Genomic DNA, 21979 nt, shown 5'->3' with positions numbered 1-21979 from the left:
TGGCGTTTACCTACCGCATGCGTGCGTGGAACGAACCAATCCCGGACAACGTTGGCACGCCAGAAAGCAGCTTTAATTAATGAGGACGACGTTAATGATTATTCAAGCTCGATAACGCCAAAGATCGGTTCACGTCCTAGTAAATAAGGAGATCGGTTTGCATCAACATTGAACGGGCAAGTACCCATTCACCTTCTACCTGTCCAGGCCAGGGATCTTCAAGAAAAAAAAAAATCTTAGAATTTCCAACCCACGAGTGTGTTAAAAATTCGTGGGGTACTGTAAAAGGGGAAAATCCCTTACATTGAGCCAAGAGCAGGGCCCATGTTACAACCTAGATATGAGGTCTAGATTAAACTGGGCTGGAGACATGGGCCAGATTAGGGCTCAGGTGCACGATATGGGCTGGGGCAGACAATAACATTTGGGTCAAGGCTCAGGTATGATGCCCGGGTCGGATCCTGTTCACAACGGGAAGCAAGATAGGAAATACAAGCAAGGCTTGAGAGGGAAGGAACCTAGCACTCAGTACTCAACAAAAAGACTTGAGACGGTTTACACTCAGCATTAATGAGAAGGCGTGCCGCATTCAATGCGGCCCAATGCTCTAGCAATACACAACAACCTTGAGCACTTCATAGCTCAGTGAAGTGACGCCACAGAAGTAGCTCGAAGAATTGACAGCACAAGCATATTATCTCCTGTTATGCAACACCCCATTATCATGGAGACCAGGTCGGTAACTATAAGTAAGACACTACAAGAGCAAACAAGGTAATCAATCTATCACTATCACCATATACTCTTGTCTTGACTACTATTCATCATCTCCTTCACCAATCATTGACTTAAACATCGAAAGATCAACTGACCCCGAAGTCTCCCCTTTGGTTACTGTGTAGGTGATCGCTCGTATGCTGCCTGCATGGAGTTGCCCGAAACACGACGGTAACAATACAATTTGTCATTTTTATCATTCTATCTAAATACACACATATTAATGTGTAAATATGCATATTTAAATAAAATGATAAAAAAATAAATCACATATTGATGTGTTGTATATAGATGATAAGTAGCTGTAGCATTTCTCTACATGGATAATATCTATGGGGTTTCGCGCGTGGCCACGAACGTGAAGCGGCAGGTCTCGCATGGCCACTACTTTATTACGTAGGAGTCAACATGTTCGGTGCTTCCGATTAAAAAAGACTACTAAAATCCCAAAATTAGTCGGCAACAAAATCCGCGTTGAGCTAACATAATGTGAAAGTTTGCCATTTCTACGGATCTAAGAGAAAAAGAATGTGAAACCAATTGAAGTTCAATCAGATTTTAGATTTGTGGTGTCCACAACCTCGTCAAATGAATCTTTCTCCAACAAAGATTTCAATCAAAAACGGTTTATTAAATGAAAAGTGTTAGGTTGGACATAATTCTTATGCAAAATAGTTTACACATATGTAATTTATATTTCACAAAGAGATCCTATAAAAGTAAGCCTGCAAACTAATGTGACTTCATATGATATGTTAGATTTACTTTATAATAAAAATAATTTTATAATCTAATGTACTATATCAAACTACGTCAGATTGTGTATTTTTTGTGGCTAAATCATTTTTCAATTTAACATAGTTTGTCAAATCTACTTTATAATTAATAAAAAAAAAGTTACAATATGATGATCATGGGATCATATTAAACCACATTAGCGAGTAGAATATTGTATAATATTTATGTGTAAATCAAACATTTTTTTATTAAATTGTTAAACTCTTGATCAAAACGCGTGAATAACTGAAAATTTTTAAAATAAGATTTATGCTTCGAATTATCTGTGAGAGTTTTCGGGTGAAAAAAAAAACCATGGTTAGCTTGCAAATCTACGATGAACTAGTATTAATTAGCCGTATTATTTAAATATATATGTTTCTCACGTTTTGAAAAAACATATGAAAATTGAACAAATCGATCGAAAAGAATTAGTTTTATTCATCTTTAATTCTCAGCATAACGTAGATCCTCGATTCCAAAAATGCAAATTAGTTCCTCTCGTGAAGGCACCTACGGTGACTATTTTTTTTTAAGAAAAATTTTACTCATCATGATTCTCACACCATACACCACACATAATTTTTTTTTCTTTACTAAATGTGTGATGTATGAATGATGAGTAGAATAACGCTCAATTAGTTTAGGAGGAATAAAACTAAAAAAATAAAAATAATTGTAGTGTATGAGATGATGTGTATCAAAACTCTTTTTTTTAACTGTCTGCATTATGGGGGCGATATCTAAAAGCTTCAACAACATTTTATTTTCGTTCTTTGGTAGGAAAATTTCAGTAAAAAAAAAAAAAAAAATTAAATAGATCAGATTTTGAAATCACCTATTGCTAAAAATATTTTAATTAGTGCACTGATAAACCATATTTTGTATAGTAGCCAAATATAAGATTTGAATAATGTCTGAAAGGCTTATTAAGTGTGATGAACAAAGCGACATAAATGAATTGTTGACACTTCTCTATAAACTCATAGTTTTAGTTAAACCATGAGCACTAAAGTGGTATTGCCGTATTGGTCCAATTCATGTATTAAGATCCATTAAGGACCCATGTATATATATGGTTACGATCCTCACTCCATATTCATTCTTGACTGATCTTCGCATCCCTTTGCAGTTAGTTTTTTTTATGGAGAATGAATATTGAATGTGAAAGCTGGTTGAACCGCTATGCTCTTCTCTCCAATGAGTATAAATACGCTATCTCTACTAAATTTCTACAACGGTTTCATATGTGATATTGGCATATTCGAAGTCTCTAACACCTATATATTTTCCACTTTTAAAAGATTATTAATCTTTCTTTAACGATTGAGGAGATTTGAATAATGAGTTGAGATGAGTTAAAATAAAAGTTGAAAATTGAATAAAATATTGTTAGAATATTATTTTTTGATATTATTTTTGTTTTGAGATTTGAAAAAATTTAATTGTTTATTGTATTTTGTTTGGAAATTTAAAAAAATTGTAATGATTATTTGAGATAAGATGATTTTGGTATCCAAACCTCCCTGAATCTTGGATACATGTTGTAAGAGTTTTGCCACTCATGATTATCCTTACACACCATACTTATTTTTATTTATTTATTTATTTATTCTTCCTAAACGAATTGAGTTCTTCTACTCATCATCTATACACCACTCATTTGATAAGAAAAAAAAATAGAAAAATTAAAAAAATATGTGTAGTGTGTGGTGTGATTGAGGATGATGAGAAGAATTTTTCATGTCATAAATATTGAGATAAATATTAACCGATAACTATTTTAGTTTAGAAACAAGGACAGTGCTAGCATGCCGCCCAACTTTGACTGTTGTACGTGCTTGCCAGCACAAATCTCCATTTTCATTTTTTTATTTTTATATTTTTTAACATATTTTAATATTTTTAAAAAATAAAAAATAATATATTAATACACTAAAAATCACTTCTTTAATCATTGAATAAAAAAAAATTAAATATATAAGTGATCAAAATGGGCGAGAAAAGTCAGACAGTATACTAACATTTTTCTAGAAATAATAACATAGATTTTAAGGAATTCACTGTCAAATAATTAGGTAATAAAATCTGATTATTTTGAAACGTCATTGATTTCGTACCATGTGTGATGAGTCAAATGTTACGTGTACACCAGGTAACCAACTCGTAATGAAAGCTAGAGTCGTGTTCTGACTAATACGCCAAGGCCAACAAGGTGCAACTGCAAGGACCCGGCCAAGGACATAGTAACCCACAAACAATTGTATCAAGAATTGTGCTAAAGCATCTCTCAGGAGGCATACATCAAAACACCCAAAATCCTCTCAGATACGAGAGAGAGAGAGATGGCAGAGGAGGAGGTGACAACAACTATGGAACGCACACTTGAAGCAACACCAACATGGGCTGTGGCAACTGTGTGCTTCGTCTTGATACTAGTCTCCATTCTTATTGAGTATTTGCTGCATCTTTTGGCCAGGGTATGACATGTTGTTGCTATCTATTTCACTTTTTACCATACAGGCATTCGGTTGCTAGTATTAATCACTCTATTTTGCTTTTTCAAAACAGTATTTCACCAAGAAAAGAAGGAAGTCCCTCATTCAGGCTCTTGACAAGATCAAATCAGGTGAGAACCCAAAACTGAGGCTCAAATGTTCATGGGTACGTATGTCGACTTTCTTTCTTAGCATAGTGGCTAAATATACATACTCTCTGTCTGTCTTTTTGTAGAATTAATGTTGTTGGGATTCCTATCATTGTTGCTGACCGTAAGTGAAAAGCCGATAGCAAAAATCTGTATTTCAAAGAGTGTTGGTGAAACATTTCGTCCTTGCAAGAGCGTGAGTACTGCAAGTGATGATGAGGAAGAAACAACTTGTGCGGAACAGGTATGCGTGGTACTGCAAATGTTGAAAACCAAAGCCCTAGCTCTTCATCCGACTAATCAAAGAAGCTGCAAGAACGTTCTTTTTCTTTTTTTTCTTCTGGAATGCAATTCATTACATGCCGAGGAAAGGTCAAGCTTAATTAAATTTAGTTATATTTATTGCTCTTGAGCAGGGAAAGGTCTCCTTCTTATCAAGGAAAGGAGTGCAAGAACTACAGTACTTAATCTTTGTGCTGGCCCTCTTCCACATATTCTCTTGCGTCCTTACGTTCAGTCTTGGAATGGCCAAGGTAATTTCCTTGGTTTTTGGTGATTTTTTAGAAACCTAGAATGAGAACTACTTCTGAACTTTTCCTCTCATTTCCTTCTAGGTTGTGGGCATGGGGAACTTGGTTGTTTAGTTTTGACTTTCATAAGCTAGCTTACAAAACCATGCAGTACTACTACTGTACAAATTAAAAACATTAATGTGAGGGAAAGTCCACTGCTTAATGTGAACTTGAGGAAACTTCCTGTGCTAGAGATATTCTGAACGGGAAATTAACTATGCTGGACTTGTTTTTTATGTAATTAAATATTAATTTTTGTTATGTTTATTTATTATTTTATTTCTCTCTTTTCTAGATGAAGAAATTGGAGTCTTGGGAAGCAGAAACCAGAACACTGGAATATCAATTTTCAAATGGTAAGCTTTTGCGGGCTAGAATCTGGTTCGTTAACTCAAGTCTTTTGTGGACCCTATGGTCGATCCTCCCTCATTCATTGTGAAACCGAGAAAATAACCAATATGGATATTGATGATTTGTATATACATGCAGAAGTTTCATATAATTCGACTTTGAAAAGTCCAAATTAACCATGCCGCGGATTGCCTCAGGGCTCAGATTTTGGTCCAATAGAATTATATATATATATATATATATATATATATATATATTTATATATATCTAGAAGTTCTAGTTCTAAACTTACATATGCAAGCTCAGTTTTTAAGATTAGAACAATATCTTAGACTTTTTTTTTTTTTTGAGGAAATAATATCTTAGAGTTAATATATTGGTTAATCATCGTCTGAGAATATCTTAGACTTAAATAATATCTTCGGAAAGAAGTTAAAAATTATTTTTGGATTCATTTGAGTATCAATTTTCTTTGTAAAATACTGTTCTTGTCTAAGGTTTGGTTTGGATAGTGAGAATACCTGAGAAGTATTAAGAATGTTTGTGAATAGTAGTGAAAAAATAATGAAAAATAATAATAAAATATTGAATAGTAGTAAAAAGTATGTAAAATGTAATTAATAGTAGAAAAGTAGGTGAAAAGTAATAATAAAGTAAAGAATAGTAGTGAGAGTATCTCAAGTACTCACACTACCCAAACACACCTTAGACTTTGTTATCTCAGTACTTATCCTTGTTGATGTATCACATTTTTTGTGACTATATTTCAATTTAACTTAAAATCACTTAAAATTAATTTGTCACGTTAACTAATTAATTAGAATGATTGGAAATAATAAAATCTAATATAAATGATAACACCATTTTTTACGTATTTTCTTATCATAAGTTTTCCTTATCAGTCTCGTTCACTGTTATAATAATAATAATAATAATAATAATAATAATAATAATAATAAAAACAATGTTCTTTTCTTTTATTTGTGTTTCTTTTGAAAAATTAATCATTAGTTTCATTATATAATTTCTAGCTTGAATCAATATTTTTATTCTTACTCATGTTCCTTGATAAAAACATCATGTAGATCCACGAAGGTTTCAGCTCACCCATCAAACATCATTTGGAAAGCGGCATCTGAATTTTTGGAGTGACCACCGATTTCTTCGATGGCCGGTTAGTTGATCAGTAGTACTACTGCAAAAATGAACATGAATTTTTTAAACATTCTTTTACTAAACATGATGAGAAGGATCAAAATTATAATCTTTCTATCTTTTTCAGGCCTGTTTTCTTAGACAGTTCTACAAATCTGTCTCTAAAGTGGATTACTTCATTCTTAGACATGGATTCATTATGGTATATATTTCAACCAACGTCCCATTTTAATAAATCCAAGTCGATCGATTTCCTTGGTTGATCATACCCTTTTTTTTTTTTTTTGTCTGTCTTGTACTACAATTCCAGGCCCACTTTTCAGAAGGAAGTAACTTTAATTTTCAAAAGTATATAAGAAGAGCTTTGGAAAAAGATTTTGGGGCTGTTGTTGGAATAAGGTAACAAAAACACCATTGCATTATACAATAAAACTACCTTGGCACGTGTTTATCTCTTTAATATATATTCAACAAATTAAAATTAACTAATTATTTTTTCTCGGGTATTGATCTATTTTTGCAGTTGGTGGATTTGGATATTTTCTGTATTGTTCGTATTCTTCAATGCACATGGTAAAAGTGGATCGATCCATTAAGTTTAAATAAATATATCTTAACTAGATTGGTGCTAACTCCAAGAAATTTATTGATTTACTTCTGCAGTATTCCACAATTATCTATGGCTTCCCTTCTTTCCATTAGCGGTAAGCAATTACCTATCTTGGCTTACCTTTTGCAATAAGATGAGATCGATTTGTCTTTGTATGTTGATTGTAATGGTCTTGTGTGTTTTTTGCAGATGCAGTTGCTCGTCGGAACAAAGTTGCAGGTCATCATAACTAAAATGTGCTTAGATAGCCATGAGAAATCTCATGTTGTTAGAGGAACTTTGCTTGTGAGGCCCAGTGACCACTTTTTCTGGTTTGGTCGGCCGAAACTGCTTCTCTACCTTATCCAGTTCATACTGTTTCAGGCAATTTATGATCCTTTTCCATTATATATAATCTAATAAAATACATATTTTAATCGTGAGCAAAAATTTACATTAAGTGGTTAACTTTATTCTGACAAATGAAATGTTTTTGGGTTTGCATACAGAATTCCTTTCAGCTGGCATTTTTTGCATGGACTTGGGTAAGGATCCTTGAGTAGTACTTTGTTGTTATTTTCTATTTACCCTTTGTGTTATTAAGTAATAAAGGGAATTAAGTCCTAACTGATCTACTAACTCTGCTTCAAATTACAGTATAAATTTGGTTTTAGGTCATGCTTCCACAAAGAGAATGAGGATATTATCATAAGGCTTGCCATGGGTGTGGTTGTGCAAATCCTATGTGGCTATGTGACACTCCCTCTCTATGCTTTGGTCACGCAGGTATATATTCAAAACCACGTTGAGTCTTTTATCCAAACTACATTTTAAAGTTGGACAATGCTAGGGCCACCAACAAAGCTGGTGATCCTATATTGTACCCATAGTACAAATTGAATATTTTTTAAACTTTTTTAATTCATAAACTTATTAAAAAAAATTTTCTTAATCTTTAAAGAAGAAAAAAATACTATCATCATAATACAGAGATCACATTTCTCAGTGGCCCAAATATTTTTTTTTTAAAGTTTGAGAAGTGTTACAGTCATAAAAATATTTTATAAATTTAGCTATTACTCATTTTTCTACGAGTGACATAGTCAACGAAAAAGGTACAAATATTAATATATATTTTCCTTCTCATTTTTCTACACGCAAGTTAGTACCAAGGGCACGATTTCATGTACAAACTAATACTTTAATAGTGTGTTAATGTTCACACAAGCTTGCCAATATAATTTTTCTTGCTTTTTGGAACCAAAATAGTATGTCAGATGATGATAGTGACCCTCACAAATGCACGTCTAATATGTGCGACAGATGGGCACGTCAATGAGGAAAGATGTTTTCACCGAGGGTGTGGTTCATGGTCTGAAAAAATGGAGAGTGAATGCAAAGAAAAACCTTGCTTCGAGGAACACAAATAATATTTACCCTGCACGCCTCTCCTTAGACGCCTCGCTTGAAACTTCGCTGGACACTTCACCGTCTTTCGGTGTTGACGCAAGATTCTCCGTAGAATTTGATCCCCATCAGATCTAGATCACGTCGACCCTGAATTGGTGGCAGTAGAACTAGATGATGATGATGAAGACAAAAATGTAAGACAGAGACAACCGGAGGCCGAGATCAGGCCAAAGTTGGGCAGCTCGTTTCATGGTTTTGAGTACGTGAGCAGCAGTACTTGGAGAGAAAAATGAAACATTCAATATTGGGAGAGCTTTTTTACGAGCTCGGTCGCCATGTTAGCATTGCTATTCATAATCATAGGTATATAGCTTCTTTTTTAAATATGTAGTAAGATGCTGTCGTTTTGGATGTTTCTTTCTCAAGTCCGAACGACACATTTTTGTATATACTTTTTTACTCCCAGTATTTACTATCTTTTGCATGAATGATTTTCTCCAATATTATCATAGGAAAGTTCGTTTTTTTTTTTTTAAATAATAAACCCTAATCATTTTTAAAATGATTACGTGACGCTTGTACAATATACAATTAATATTATATATTACATTATTCATTTTTTTCATGTTTTATTCAAACATTAATACGGGTTGCATGACCAGATCTTCAACTCTTGTCTCGTTAGCTAGCAATTCCGAGCAAAAGTCTCTTCTCATTTTGGAGGATGAAGGTGGATTGATTTGGAACATTTGATGGTACATCAATTCCGATTAAGAAACAATCAGGGTATATTGCTTACGTTGTTCACTGGTAATTACTTTTCATGTTGGACATTTTTTTGAATACATAATTAAGTGATGCTGCTCATGACACCACAAACGTAACAGTACTTGTGTGGTAGACAAACACTAGCCATAACTTGTAATACATATTTCTCACGAATATTACATCCTTTTTTTTTTCTTTTTTTAAGACGAATATTACATCCTTAATACCACAAATAGCATTCATTACTCACATAATTGAAGTTCATAAGTGTGATTTTTCTTTTTGTATGATAAAAAGTGTGAAATTAAACTATTAAAATATATAAACAAATCATATTTGATAATTTAGAGCACAAATCAATATGCGAAGTATATCACCCATGCAGGGCGGGGGTGGCCTCTTCCCACACCCCACCCCCAACGAAGGGTGGGGTTTCTCCCTGGGATCCCCCCCTCCCCCCTTCACCGGGGGCGGGGCCTCTCATTTCGATGACAAGGGAAGGTAGCAAAAGAGAAATTTGAGGCGAGGAAGCGAGGCTCTGAGAAGACCAGAGACGAAGAGAAAGTTTAGGTAAAAGAGAGATAAAGAAAGAAAAAAGATGAATTGACAAAGAAATATCGAGAAAAGGGATGCTAGGTTTAACTCAACTCCCAAAGGGCCAAAATGACTCCGTTGCCTTTTAAAAATAATCGTTACCAAAGTAACGTGGTTTTGTAATGAATTGTTATTTATATATATATATATATAAATAAATATAATATGCGTGTGTATATATATATATAATTGGGCTGGTTTTAAGCCTATCCCGAATGTTGGGAGTAGAGGGGGGTGGGCTGGGCCAGATCGCCTCCCCCCCCCCTCCCTCTGTTGGGTATTTTTCCTGCTGCGGGGCCCCGCACTCACATGGGACGGGTGGGGTTACCACGCTGCTCGGGCAGGGTCGGGACAGTGGATGCTGGGTGCCAGGGGTGGTGTCTCGCCGCTGACTCCTATATATAAACTGCATACGTGCTCGAGAAACAAGATTTTTTTTTTTTTTAAACACGGTAAAGGCCAAATGGCATGGATTCTCACCTCAGTTGTAGTGAGTTCCCTCCCCAATTTTAAACCCGTCGTCTTTCTCTCTCTCGGAACCGGAAAGGAAAGCGAAGGTTAAAACATAAAGGATATCGAAAGCGGAAAGAGCAGGAACAGAGCCGAGAAGAACTCGGTAAGCCAACGATGATGAGGCTTTTCAGAGGAAGAGACAATTCCTCCTCCTCCGACTCGCCCCAACCCTTCTCTCCATCTCTCTCTACGGCGCCGCCGGTGAACGGCCCGGCGAGGCCGATCCGACTCGTTTACTGCGACGAGAAGGGGAAATTTCGGATGGATCCCGAGGCCGTAGCCGCGCTCCAGCTCGTCAAGGGACCCGTCGGCGTTGTTTCCGTCTGCGGCCGCGCTCGCCAGGGCAAGAGCTTTATTCTGAACCAGGTGTCTTTTCTTTTTTAGCTGTTGTGGAATTTAGGGCTTTTGGATTTTAGTCTTGCTTGATATGTGCTTTCTTTTCATTTGTCAATTGAGGAGGTTTCTTGGATGGATTTAGTACTTGTGCTTGGTGTGATTGCTTGAGAAGCAATTTTCATAAGCATTTGAAAGAGCATTGCCTCTCTAGGGATGTCGAGACTTGCATTTCAAAGCAAGGGATTACAGCATGCTAATTTGATAATGCTCTCGTTAGTTATCATTTCCAGCAAGTACTTTCAATGGAAAATTTGAGAGTAACGCTGCATCGGGAATGTAAAAGTTTTAGGAGGAGAAGATTACTATACTGCTCTGTAACTTCTAGTGAACTTGTAGAGTCGAATGCTGTTATAATTTATATTATGCAGCAACCCTGCTGCCAAAAGCTTACATTACCTGGTGAATTGAATGTTTCATTTCCCAGAGGGAGAAGACCTTTGAGACCTTGATGTTTATAAGTAGTCAATGTTACAACTGGAGGTCTTTGGATTCATTATGAACAAGGATTTCTCCTTTCAATTAATTATTTTGTGCTGTCATGTTCTTTTTGTTTCCATGCCCTTTTTGTTTTCATTTTCTTTTAATCCTTGTTGCTCGTATTGTGCTGATTGGGCAACTATATGGAACTCAAACCATAATTTGAAATTGTAAGTGCTGCAATCCAGATCGCATAGTTTTTGCTGGTTACAACTATTTTTGTTTGTGTACTTCTATTTTCATTGATCAAATGTTATGAGTCACAATTTAACCAAGTCTTATACTTCAACTTTCTGCATTGTAGCTTCTTGGTAGGAGTAGTGGATTTCAAGTAGCATCAACTCATCGACCCTGCACAAAGGGGCTTTGGTTGTGGAGTGCACCCTTGAAGAGAATGGCTCTAGATGGAACTGAGTATAATCTCTTACTATTAGATAGTGAAGGAATAGACGCTTATGATCAAACGGTCAGCCTTCATTACTTCACTCACTGGTTGATGATAATTTTATTTCTTGTTTCAATTTTATTGAAAGAAGCAAATAATGATTATTTTGCTTGATGTTGTTTCTTTTAACTTATTGTGAGATATTTTTTGTTAATTTGAATGACTCTGCGGTTCTATATCACTGCATATCTATTTTGTCGAGTAGTGATGCAGTGATATTGAACTGCATCACTATTTCTTACTTCATTGCTTCTAAAGCTCCTTTTACGTAACACCCCAAACTCAAAAGGTTAAGGTAACATCAAATTCATAACTTAGCGTGATAACATATCAATAACAGCTGAAGTTTATCACTTAAATACTACTAGTAATAGTTCCTTCTATGTTTTAATTTTAGGTGTTTCTTTTGTATACTACCTCTGTAATTGGCTGTTTTTTTTTTCCCTCTATAAAAGCTTTAATCACTTATAAGAGAACACATACATGAGTATAGCTTATTTACATTCTTTTCTTCATTCCATAGGTTTAGAGTTTCCATGTGTTCTAGCACCACTGACAGGTTTGTGCTGGCCGAAGATTAATTCTCTTGGTAGCTAAGATTTACGTAAATGTCCTTTACCATTAGCAGATGAAGTCGTTCCATTCAGGTCTTAATCAAGCCTTGACGCGAGCATCTTTTAGTGTGACCTTGACTCCTTTGAGTACCTAGGGCTTCATTGAATGTCCTTCACTCAAGTACACTCGGTGCATCATTTTCTTAAATATTGCATGGCTTCATGTAAACATCCTTAAGTTTGGGCACACATTCATTCATTCCTTAAGACTCTTTGTTATTCATTCGCATTTCATTTATCATGCATCACGAAATAACCATAATTGTACATATGAACAATGCGTCTCATACATATGAATGCGTTGCTTGGAATATTAAAACATCAGCTTCATAAAATGGTTCATGTCACAATTTCGTACATCAAAATGACTTTGGCATCATTCAAGCATTTTTATAAAACCAGGTGTTTTTTTGCAGATTCCTAGATTAACAAAAACCACTTACCTCAATATCATTTGTCACTTATAAAGTCCAGTTTCATCTAGTAAGTAGCCAATGTGGGGTTTATCACCCATTGCTAACTTATAACCTATTTACTCTATGTGGGTTATTCATATTCCCAATGTATGATTGAGATGTTGCACTATTCCTATTAGATATTTCAGGAACCACACTTGTTCCATTGCCTTGTTGAGAGGCTGGTTAATTTTCGATTCTCTTGTATTGTCCTATGTACTTGGGCTGCACCTATTTTCAATCTTGTTAATAAAATTTTCTATTACCTGTAAAAAAAAGTTTTCGAAGCCTTGAATCTATATTCTATTTTGCCCTAGTTTTAATGTCTGGCATCTCTCTAGGCATAAGAGCCTCATTGTTCACAAAAAGCATACAATTCTCCAAAATGGGAATTTTTAAATTTGATGCATGTCAAAAATGGAAAACCGAACTTTACCAATTATAGCTATGGAAGGTAGGGGTTTTACATTTTAACCGTGTTAAATTAAGTTTCTAATCTTGTATATTTCTTAATATTAACATCTTACATTTCTCACAGGGAACTTACAGCACCCAGGTATTCTCGTTGGCTGTCCTCTTGTCTAGCATGTTTATCTACAATCAGGTTGGGGCATCTTATGCTGAGATCTTGATCCTTCTGGAAAATATTGCTTACATAATATAATTGAAAATTTCTAATTCTACTTTTAATTGATTGATTAATTTGATTTAATACAGTTTCTGACCTCAAGTTACCGTTCATAGAGTACTTTTATTTATTTATTTTTCTGCTTTTTGGTATCATTTTTTTGGCTGGATTTATTGCTACATCTGTCTATTGATGTTATTCCTCTTATTTAGATGGGTGGTATAGATGAGGCTGCAATTGATCGTCTCTCTCTTGTCACTCAAATGACAAAACATATTCGTGTTAGAGCGGCTGGAGGAAGGACTACAGCCTCTGAACTTGGGCAATTCTCCCCAATCTTTGTTTGGCTTCTAAGGGTAATCTGTCATGTTTTATATTATTTTTCTATTGCGTATATATACATGAATGCGTGTATACATAAAATGGTTTTTGAGGTCATGAAGTTGCTATTTCTTTGGTGGTAATTGTTGAAGGCTTATATTTTTCTTTTTTAATAGGAAATTTGATGGTTATTCTTGGTAACGTTAAGTTTTTCCGTGCAGGATTTCTATTTGGATCTAGTAGAGGACAATAGAAGAATAACACCTCGTGACTACCTGGAGCTTGCTTTGAGGCCAGTTCAAGGAAGTGGAAAAGATATAGCTGCAAAAAATGAGGTAGTATCTGGCGCTTCTTTAGTTATTCTCACAATATTGCTGAGTCATCATATGACTGCAATTTTTATTATTGTTATATACTAATTATTGGCACTTAAGCATACCTTGAGGGACACACTCTCTTCTCTAGGTAGCCCGGACACTTGAAAAAGGCTAGGATAATGTTGGACATGTGGTGAAAACCAACACTCAATTTGTCTCCAAAGATACATCATATTTATCAATCTTTTAAGCCAAATGTAGGTCAAATCTTTCAATTTTTGAATTGTGCAACATGCAGTGGACACAAAGTTGATGCATCTAAAGGATTTGTTCATCTATAGAAATAATGTACTCTATTTGTACCGATTTACCTGTTTTGCTTTCATTTTTCAAGGCATCACAATCTTTTTGCTGTTCCTACTTTTCAAGAATTTTCCTTTTTGGGATTAACCATCTCTTGCTTAGCTTGTTCTATGTATCTTATGGAATTGGTTCCTATTTGTGGTTTCAATATATGTATCATAGGCTCTTCTAAAATGTTGTTGGTGTGAACAGAGGATATAGAATCTCTTTCTTCTTCTTTCTTTCTGTTTCTTGGTGGTGCTAACTTCATAACTATGTGCATCAATAGATTCGGGACTCTATCCGAGCTCTTTTTCCGGATAGAGAATGCTTCACTCTTGTGCGACCTTTGAACAATGAAAATGATCTCCAGAGACTTGATCAAATATTGGTTAGTAGTCTGTGGTTCTCATATATTTTATTATTCTTATTTTTTGTGTTTAACTTTTTCATCTCCTCTTTCTATTGTATTATTTGTTTACTTAAGTCAGTTGGTTTGCCTGTAGTTGGACAAACTAAGGCCTGAATTTAGATCTGGACTAGATGCATTGACAAAGTTTGTTTTTGAGAGAACAAGGCCAAAGCAAGTTGGGGCAACTGTAATGACAGGTCCGATACTAGTTGGTATTACGGAATCTTATTTAGAGGCTCTCAATAATGGTGCAGTTCCTACAATATCCTCCTCATGGCAGGTTAGTCTTGCTTCTTAAATTTTATTGTAAATTTACAATAGTGTAGCCCAGAGGAAGGTGTTATGCATATTTCCAAATTGTTTATTCGCATGCATGTAAGGAATCTATATTCATTGCAGTGGGTAAAATTATGTTCTCCCCATAAGGATACTATTAATCAGTCACACAATTATGATATTAGTGAGGTAAGTGGGTCCATATTATATTTCTTTAACCCATACTATTGTGAATTCAGACGATCAAAGATATGCATGTTTTCGAAATTACATCCAGCTCCAACAACTTATCCTTACTAGAGATAAGGCAGGCAATCTTTAACGAAACCACAAACCCAAAACGAGCATGATATGGAATGATAGGACTAGAGTCAACTTTAGGATTTGGGTCAATTCAACGTGAGCCCATTTGACCAGGTTAATAATCTGGTCATTCTAAGTCAACCCATGTAACCTTTGGGCTGACCCGTCCGACCCATTTATTTGATACATCATTCCCATAATACACCATCTGGTATGGTTCATGATCCCAATATCCATAATACAATCCTTCAAAAAGTCTTAATGACAATAAATGAAGTCATTAAGAAATAATAAAAGTATTAATGAAACAACAAAAATACCCTTGCACTTATTCTTGTAAATGAGTGATTGAAAGGGAAAATAAACTCCCTGACACTTTGGCCATTAGTGTAAATGAAGAACAAAAACTATCAAAGGAGGTAATTATAATTTACCCAGTGTGGTTTAGTTCGAGTTCAAATTACCACCATGTGGTTTAAAAGGTTGCACTTTACTAATTTAAGGCTGCATTTGGATGTTGAGCTGTTCTCAGTTTTTTATGAATAGTAGTGAGTTGAGTAGTGGAGAGAGTTATGTGGGGCCCATCTAAACTGAGTTTAAAGTGTGTTTGGATGTTAATATGAATTTAGTACTTTTTATGGGAAATTGAAAAAGGTTGTGGGTTCCACGTATAAAGGTGTGTTAAGTTGAACAAGGTTGTGAGTCCCACGTGTAAGGAGGTTTTGAATTGAGATGAATTTAGTTATTTGAGAGTTGGGGTGTTTGGATGTTAGACTCAGGTTAAAATTGACTGAGTTTAGTTTAGCCTTGCATCCAAACACAGCCTAAATGTTCTCACTCTGCTATAAACCATATAAAATTCAAGTATTGTCTTTTTTCCTCCCCTTCTATAAGCAAATTGTAAGGTACAACGTTAACTAAAGGAAGAAGAAATTTACCACTAGAGTGTCTCGAGTGTTTAGAAGGAATATCAACCTTGAAAAAAAAGTATCCAACATATCATAATTTAATTAGTAAGATAAATATTGTTGAAGAAATAAAGGATGCTACTCAAGTACACAAGGAGTACATACACTTAAGGGCCCGTTTGGGAACACAACTATTCTCAGGTATTCTTAGATATTCTCCAATATTTTCTTTCCAAATATCACTTAAATACGAAACACTTTTCAATTTCAAATTTTTAACTTTTTCATCTAATCATTATTTAATCATTACAACTTTTTCAAAGTCCCAAATAAAACACAAAACCCTATACAACTTTCCCAAACTTCCAAACAAAAATAATATTAAAAAATTATATTCAAATAATATTTTAACTTTATAATATCTTAACTCAAACCATTTCACTACTATCTATAGATATTCTGAGATATTCTTAGTATCCAAACGAGTCCAACCTATCCAATGTATCAGATAACAGTGAAATATATCTTCGTTCCCATATTACTGTTTTGCAGAGTGTTGAAGAAGCAGAGTGTAGAAGAGCCTTCGATTCTGCTACTGAAGTTTATAAGTCATCTTTTGACCGTTCAAAGCTGCCCGAGGAAGTAAGTGTTATTTATGTCCTAATTCTGGGTTGTTTCTATTATCTTCTAATTCCAGTGTTGTAGGCTGCATTAAGCGAGTCACATGAAGTAGCAGTTAAAAAATCCCTGGCTACGTTTAATGCCGGTGCTGTAGGAGCTGGTTCCACAAGAAAGAAATATGAGGAGCTTCTCCAGAAGTTCTTCAGAAAAGAATTCGAGGTAACAGGTTTTTTGAAAGTACGACAATAAAATACTCAAAACTTGATTTGAAAAATGCTCTGGACTTTGGTAGGTTAGTTTAGCACAAGTTCGTGGAATTTGAAGCACGTCTAACTGTACAAACACATGCATACAGATTTGCTTGCACACACGCTAGTTTTATCATTATTGTGTAACCGAATTTGTCGCTTTTTACTATACATAGACTTCTGAACAATGAAGCTGTGCATTTTTTTCCTGTTTGTCATTTATACACATATGGATGCTTTTAATGTGCACTTGCATCTACATGGCAATGCCATGTTTGCATCTGGGTTAAATGACGAAAGTTTGTCCATTGATGCAGGATTATAAGAGGAATGCATATATGGAGGCTGACTTGCGATGTTCAAATGCTATCCAAACCATGGAAAAGAGGCTGAGAGCAGCTTGCCATGCTGCTGATGCAAATATAGATAATGTTGTGAAGGTACTGGTGGTTTCTTGCTAGAATTTTTTCACTGCTTTTTGTTAAAAAAACACAAATTGGAGGTGCTTCTACTAAGCCAACACAATGATGGTAGACATTTATGTGCTTTAATTTCTTTCTTTTGGATTTCTTGTTGTATGTGTCCAAGTAATACTTGTGTGTGCTAGTTAGACAGATGATAAATTGTCTTTAGCGATAGTTTTTGTTGACATCTATATCATAGTTGATAACTTGTGTAGACAATATATTTACAAGTTTTTTACTCACTTAGCCATTAGAAAATTAAGGCTTATCTTCCTGATATACTCTCTTTTTTCATATTTCTAATTTTGTTTATTACTTATAAAAAAAAAAAAATATTCTCTCAATTTGATATGCATGATTATGTGTGTGAATGTATTTCATGTTTGTGCATGAGTGCTCGGTTTCTGAAGCCCCCAAGCAAAAATTCTTGGTTTCACATCTGGTTTGGTTGGTGTTTCAAGCATATTGAGTATTTAAAACCTCATTGGGATTTAGATGTCTTCGGTGAATTGGCTTAAAGTGGGAATAACTAGAGAGGATTAGGACTTGATATTTAAGCTAATTCAATCTTGACATGTCGATGCTGTGCCAGATTTTTTTTTTCCTTATGCTTGATTTACATTTGCCCATCCTAAGCTCAGTCTGGTTCAGTCCTTCCTGATTAGAATTTCCCTTATGGCTTGGCTTAACTCTGGCAGAATTAGTTTGATTAGTGGCAATCTCTGTGTTTCTCAGAATGCTGTTTCCTGAGTCATCAACTTATTACTATTAATTGGCAATATTTGACATTTACATCTAAAGAGTCGTGCCTCAAAATAAAGTTGACTTCTTGTGTCAACTAGGCATGTGACAGCATTGAAGGTTAGAGAAACGGTATGTAGGTAAGCTGATCAATTGATCTTAGCAGAGTAAAAAATATACATATATTATATCTTAGATGAGTTTGAAACCGTGCCTTCTTTTAGAAGATGACAAATGAAAAAACTTGAGCAGCTATCAGACGTTTTAATGAGACCTCTCTTGTTCATGAGAATATCCAAGAGGAGCCTTGCTTTCTACAGCATGGTTCACCTCAGAAAGAATCTTCAAACTTTTATCATGTGATGGAAGGATGGTTCTAGTGGGTAGGTTATGCTGGATGAACTGAAACCAGCTGAATTCGAATGGTCATGAGCAGCCTTGGTTTGTCTTGGGGCTAGTATTACCCGATCTATATGTCCAGCATATATTTGAAATTATTAGTCTTTTATTCAAGCCAAACATACACATCTTCCAATTTTGGGGTAAGGTTACTTTCTCTAGTTGTCTTTTCATAAAAGGTTCGATCATCTGTTACAGGTTAGAATTTAGAGCTCTACTTTTATATATAGGTATTTGAAGTTAATGACCATATGACATCACCTTATTTTCACTTGATTTGGGCTACCAGCTAATTTTCACCCTCTCTTTTAGGGCGAATGACACTTTTCTTTCAGTTTCTGCATGATGTACGACACAGGCCGTCTTTGTTATCAAAGTAGATGGTCTTTGGCATCAAAGTTCTCACTGAAAACATCTTCCCCATTGAATTTAGCCATAAGCATGTTGTGCAGGTTCTTGATGCTCTTCTATCTGAGTATGAAGCATCATCTAATGGTCCTGGAAAATGGCAGAAACTAGCTGTGTTTTTGCAACAGAGGTTTGTTGTGTTCTTTTGTTTTGTTTTCTCTGTTGGGTGTCTATGTTTTTGTGCTGGGTTTTGTGTCTAATGTGGTAGAACTCCCCAGTTTGGAAGGTCAAGTTCTCGACCTCGCCAAGAAGTTAATTGATCAAGTCAGATCAGAGAAGAGTTCCCTCATACTTAAATGTCGATCCATTGAAGATAGGATGGGGTTACTTAACAAGCAGCTGGAAGCTAGTGAGAAGTACAAGTCTGAATATCTGAGGCGTTATGAAGATGCTATCCAGGACAAGAAGAAGCTTGCTGATGAATATATGAGTCGCATTACTAATTTGCAGGGTAACTGCAGTTCACTGGAGGAAAGGTGTTCGACTTTGCTCAAAGCTTTGGATTCTGCCAAACAGGAATCCTTAGACTGGAGAAGAAAAAATGAACAGATCATTTCAAACCAGAAAGCTGGAGAAGATCAAGCCAGCTCAGAAATTGCAGTTCTCAAGTCCCGAAGTAGTGCAGCTGAAGCAAGGCTTGCAGCTGCTCGGGAACAAGCTCATTCTGCTCGAGAGGAGGCAGAGGAGTGGAAAAGGAAGTATGATATTGCTGTGAGGGAAGCAAAAGCTGCTCTAGAGAAGGCAGCAGTTGTGCAAGAACGTTCAAATAAACAAATACAACAGAGGGAAGATTCTCTAAGGGATGAATTCTCTAGCAGCTTGGCTGAAAAGGTGAGTTCCACCACCACCCCCCCCCCCCCCCCCCCCCCCCCCCCCCCCCCCCCCCCCCCCCCCCCCCCCCCCAGCACACACACACACACAACACATGCACCTGATAGGTTTTACTTCAATTCATGAATAGGGTGCTTCAGATTAAAAGGAAAAAGATGACACGTTCTCTTTATCAATATATATGCAGGATGAAGAAATAAAGGACAAGGCAGCAAAGCTTGAATATGCTGAGCAGTGTTTGACAACTCTAAAGTTAGAGTTGAAGGTGAACTTCTTGGATCTTTACATTAAGCAAAGGGACTTTGTATGATGCCTTTCTGTCTCCCGTTTGCGCACAAGCATTCATTTCATGGAGTTCCTGTTTATGGTACTTGACTGACTATTCCTTTGCAGGTTGCAGAGTCAAAAGTGGAGAGTTATGATGCAGAATTATCAGGGCTGAGGCTTGAAATCAAGGAGTTGAACGAGAAGTTAGATAGTGTAAATGATAAGGCCAAATCCTTTGAGAGAGAAGCAAGGATACTGGAACAGGAGAAGATCCATTTGGAGCAGAAGTACGTATCTGAGTTCAAACGGTTTGATGAAGTACAGGAAAGGTGCAGAATTGCTGAAAGGGAAGCTAAGAGAGCAACTGAGGTAGCTGATAAAGCTCGGCTGAAGCAGGCACCTCTCAAAAGGATAAGAGTGAGATGCAGAGGCTGGCAATGGAAAGATTGGCCCAAATTGAGAGGTCTGAGAGGCAAATTGAAAATTTGGAGAGACTGAAGAATGACTTGGCAGATGAAGTACAGAAAATACGTATATCAGAGATGGATGCCCTTTCGAAAGTTGCATTATTAGAGGCAAGAGTTGAAGAAAGGGAGAAAGAGATAGAATCACTACTTACATCCAACAATGAGCAAAGGGCCAATACAGTACAAGCCCTTGAGAGACTTCTGGACTCTGAAAGAGCAGCACATGCAGAGGCGAACAACAGGGCAGAGGCCCTCTCTCTTCAGCTGCAAGCTGCACAAGCAAAAATTGATATGCTCCAACAAGAGTTCACCAAAGTTCGACTAAATGAAACAGCATTGGACAGTAAGCTTAAAACTGCGTACCACGGGAAACGCCCAAGGGTAGATGATTTTGAAATGGGTGTGGAGTCTGTTCAAGACATGGATACAAGTGACAAAATCTTGAGAGGAAATAAGAAGTCTAGAGGCACAACTAGCCCCTGATGCAAGTGCGATCTGAAGATGGTGGTTCAGTGTTCGGGGGCACGGAGGATAACGAAAGCCAGCAAACCAAGCAAGAGGATTATACCAAGTTTACTATACAGAAACTAAAGCAGGAACTAACAAAGCATAACTTTGGAGCTGAACTGCTGCAGTTGAGGAATCCCAACAAGAAAGACATCCTTGCTCTGTACGAGAAATGTATTCTCCAGAAGTCATGAAAAAATGTTTGAAGGAGTTGTTAGGGGATAGTGCTTTGTAATATACAGAAGTCGATCGACTTGATAGATTAGTATAGTCAAGGGGTTGGTTTCCTCATAAATCTTATCAGCTTGTTTTTTTTTAGGAAACGAGGAAGGGTGGTGTTTTTATTTTTTATTTTTTTTAACATCATCCGGTGATGACATGTGCATAATAGGCTAGGTATTTAGTTCCGCACCCGCCGCCCACGGGGGTGTGGGGATGCTCTTTAGGTGGCCGTGCCATTGAACAGTATGTGTTCTGTGTGCTTGGCGTGCCGAATAGCTGAAAATTTGTGTTAAGTGTTGCATGATTAGTAAGCGTAGTGGTGTTGGGCCATTGGGAGTTAGCATGAACTATGAACATTACCAAGTGTGGGTTATATTTATTTTTATTGGTTTTCTGCTTTATCTGTTACTATTCTCGTAATTTCAGCGTTGGTTTCGATCCTTTCGAAGCTTGGTTCGTGATTCCGTTCAGTTAGACCTCATTTGATTGTACAGATGAGATGAGATGAGATGAGAATTAAAAATTAAATAAAATATTGTTAGAATATAATTTTTGTTTTGAAATTTGAAAAAATTAAATTATTATTACAGTTTGTGTGAGAGTTTGAAAAAATTGTAATGATTAGATGAGATAAAATAATTTGTATAACTAAACAGGCTTAGAAAGTGCTCTCTCGCTCACACATTGTCAAAGTACTGGCATCAGTCTCTTCAAAATGGAAGAATCTTTAAAATTTGAATGGTTTGTGGTTAAAAAC

General features: G+C 35.9%; 1 protein-coding gene and 1 pseudogene across 1 annotated transcript; both read left to right on the top strand.

The window, feature by feature from the left end:
* The first annotated feature begins 3828 nt into the window (after window positions 1–3828).
* LOC121267972 lies at window positions 3829–8571 on the top strand (annotated as a pseudogene).
* A 1505-nt stretch (window positions 8572–10076) lies between these two features.
* On the top strand, window positions 10077–21623 carry LOC121267690 (guanylate-binding protein 1-like). The gene is given in 17 exon segments (XM_041171690.1): window positions 10077–10197; window positions 10256–10519; window positions 11331–11492; window positions 13079–13144; window positions 13381–13524; window positions 13711–13824; window positions 14438–14539; window positions 14655–14840; window positions 16600–16689; window positions 16753–16887; window positions 17234–17356; window positions 18973–19058; window positions 19147–19759; window positions 19947–20024; window positions 20153–20411; window positions 20414–20982; window positions 20985–21623. Coding segments are annotated over 16 exon segments (3189 nt in total). The 5' UTR covers window positions 10077–10197; window positions 10256–10267; the 3' UTR covers window positions 21195–21623.
* Window positions 21624–21979: the final 356 nt, after the last annotated feature.

This window comes from Juglans microcarpa x Juglans regia, chromosome 5S, assembly GCF_004785595.1.
Source record: "Juglans microcarpa x Juglans regia isolate MS1-56 chromosome 5S, Jm3101_v1.0, whole genome shotgun sequence".
In the NCBI taxonomy this organism is placed as follows: Eukaryota; Viridiplantae; Streptophyta; class Magnoliopsida; order Fagales; family Juglandaceae; genus Juglans; species Juglans microcarpa x Juglans regia.
This window is presented reverse-complemented; position numbering and strand designations above follow the sequence as displayed.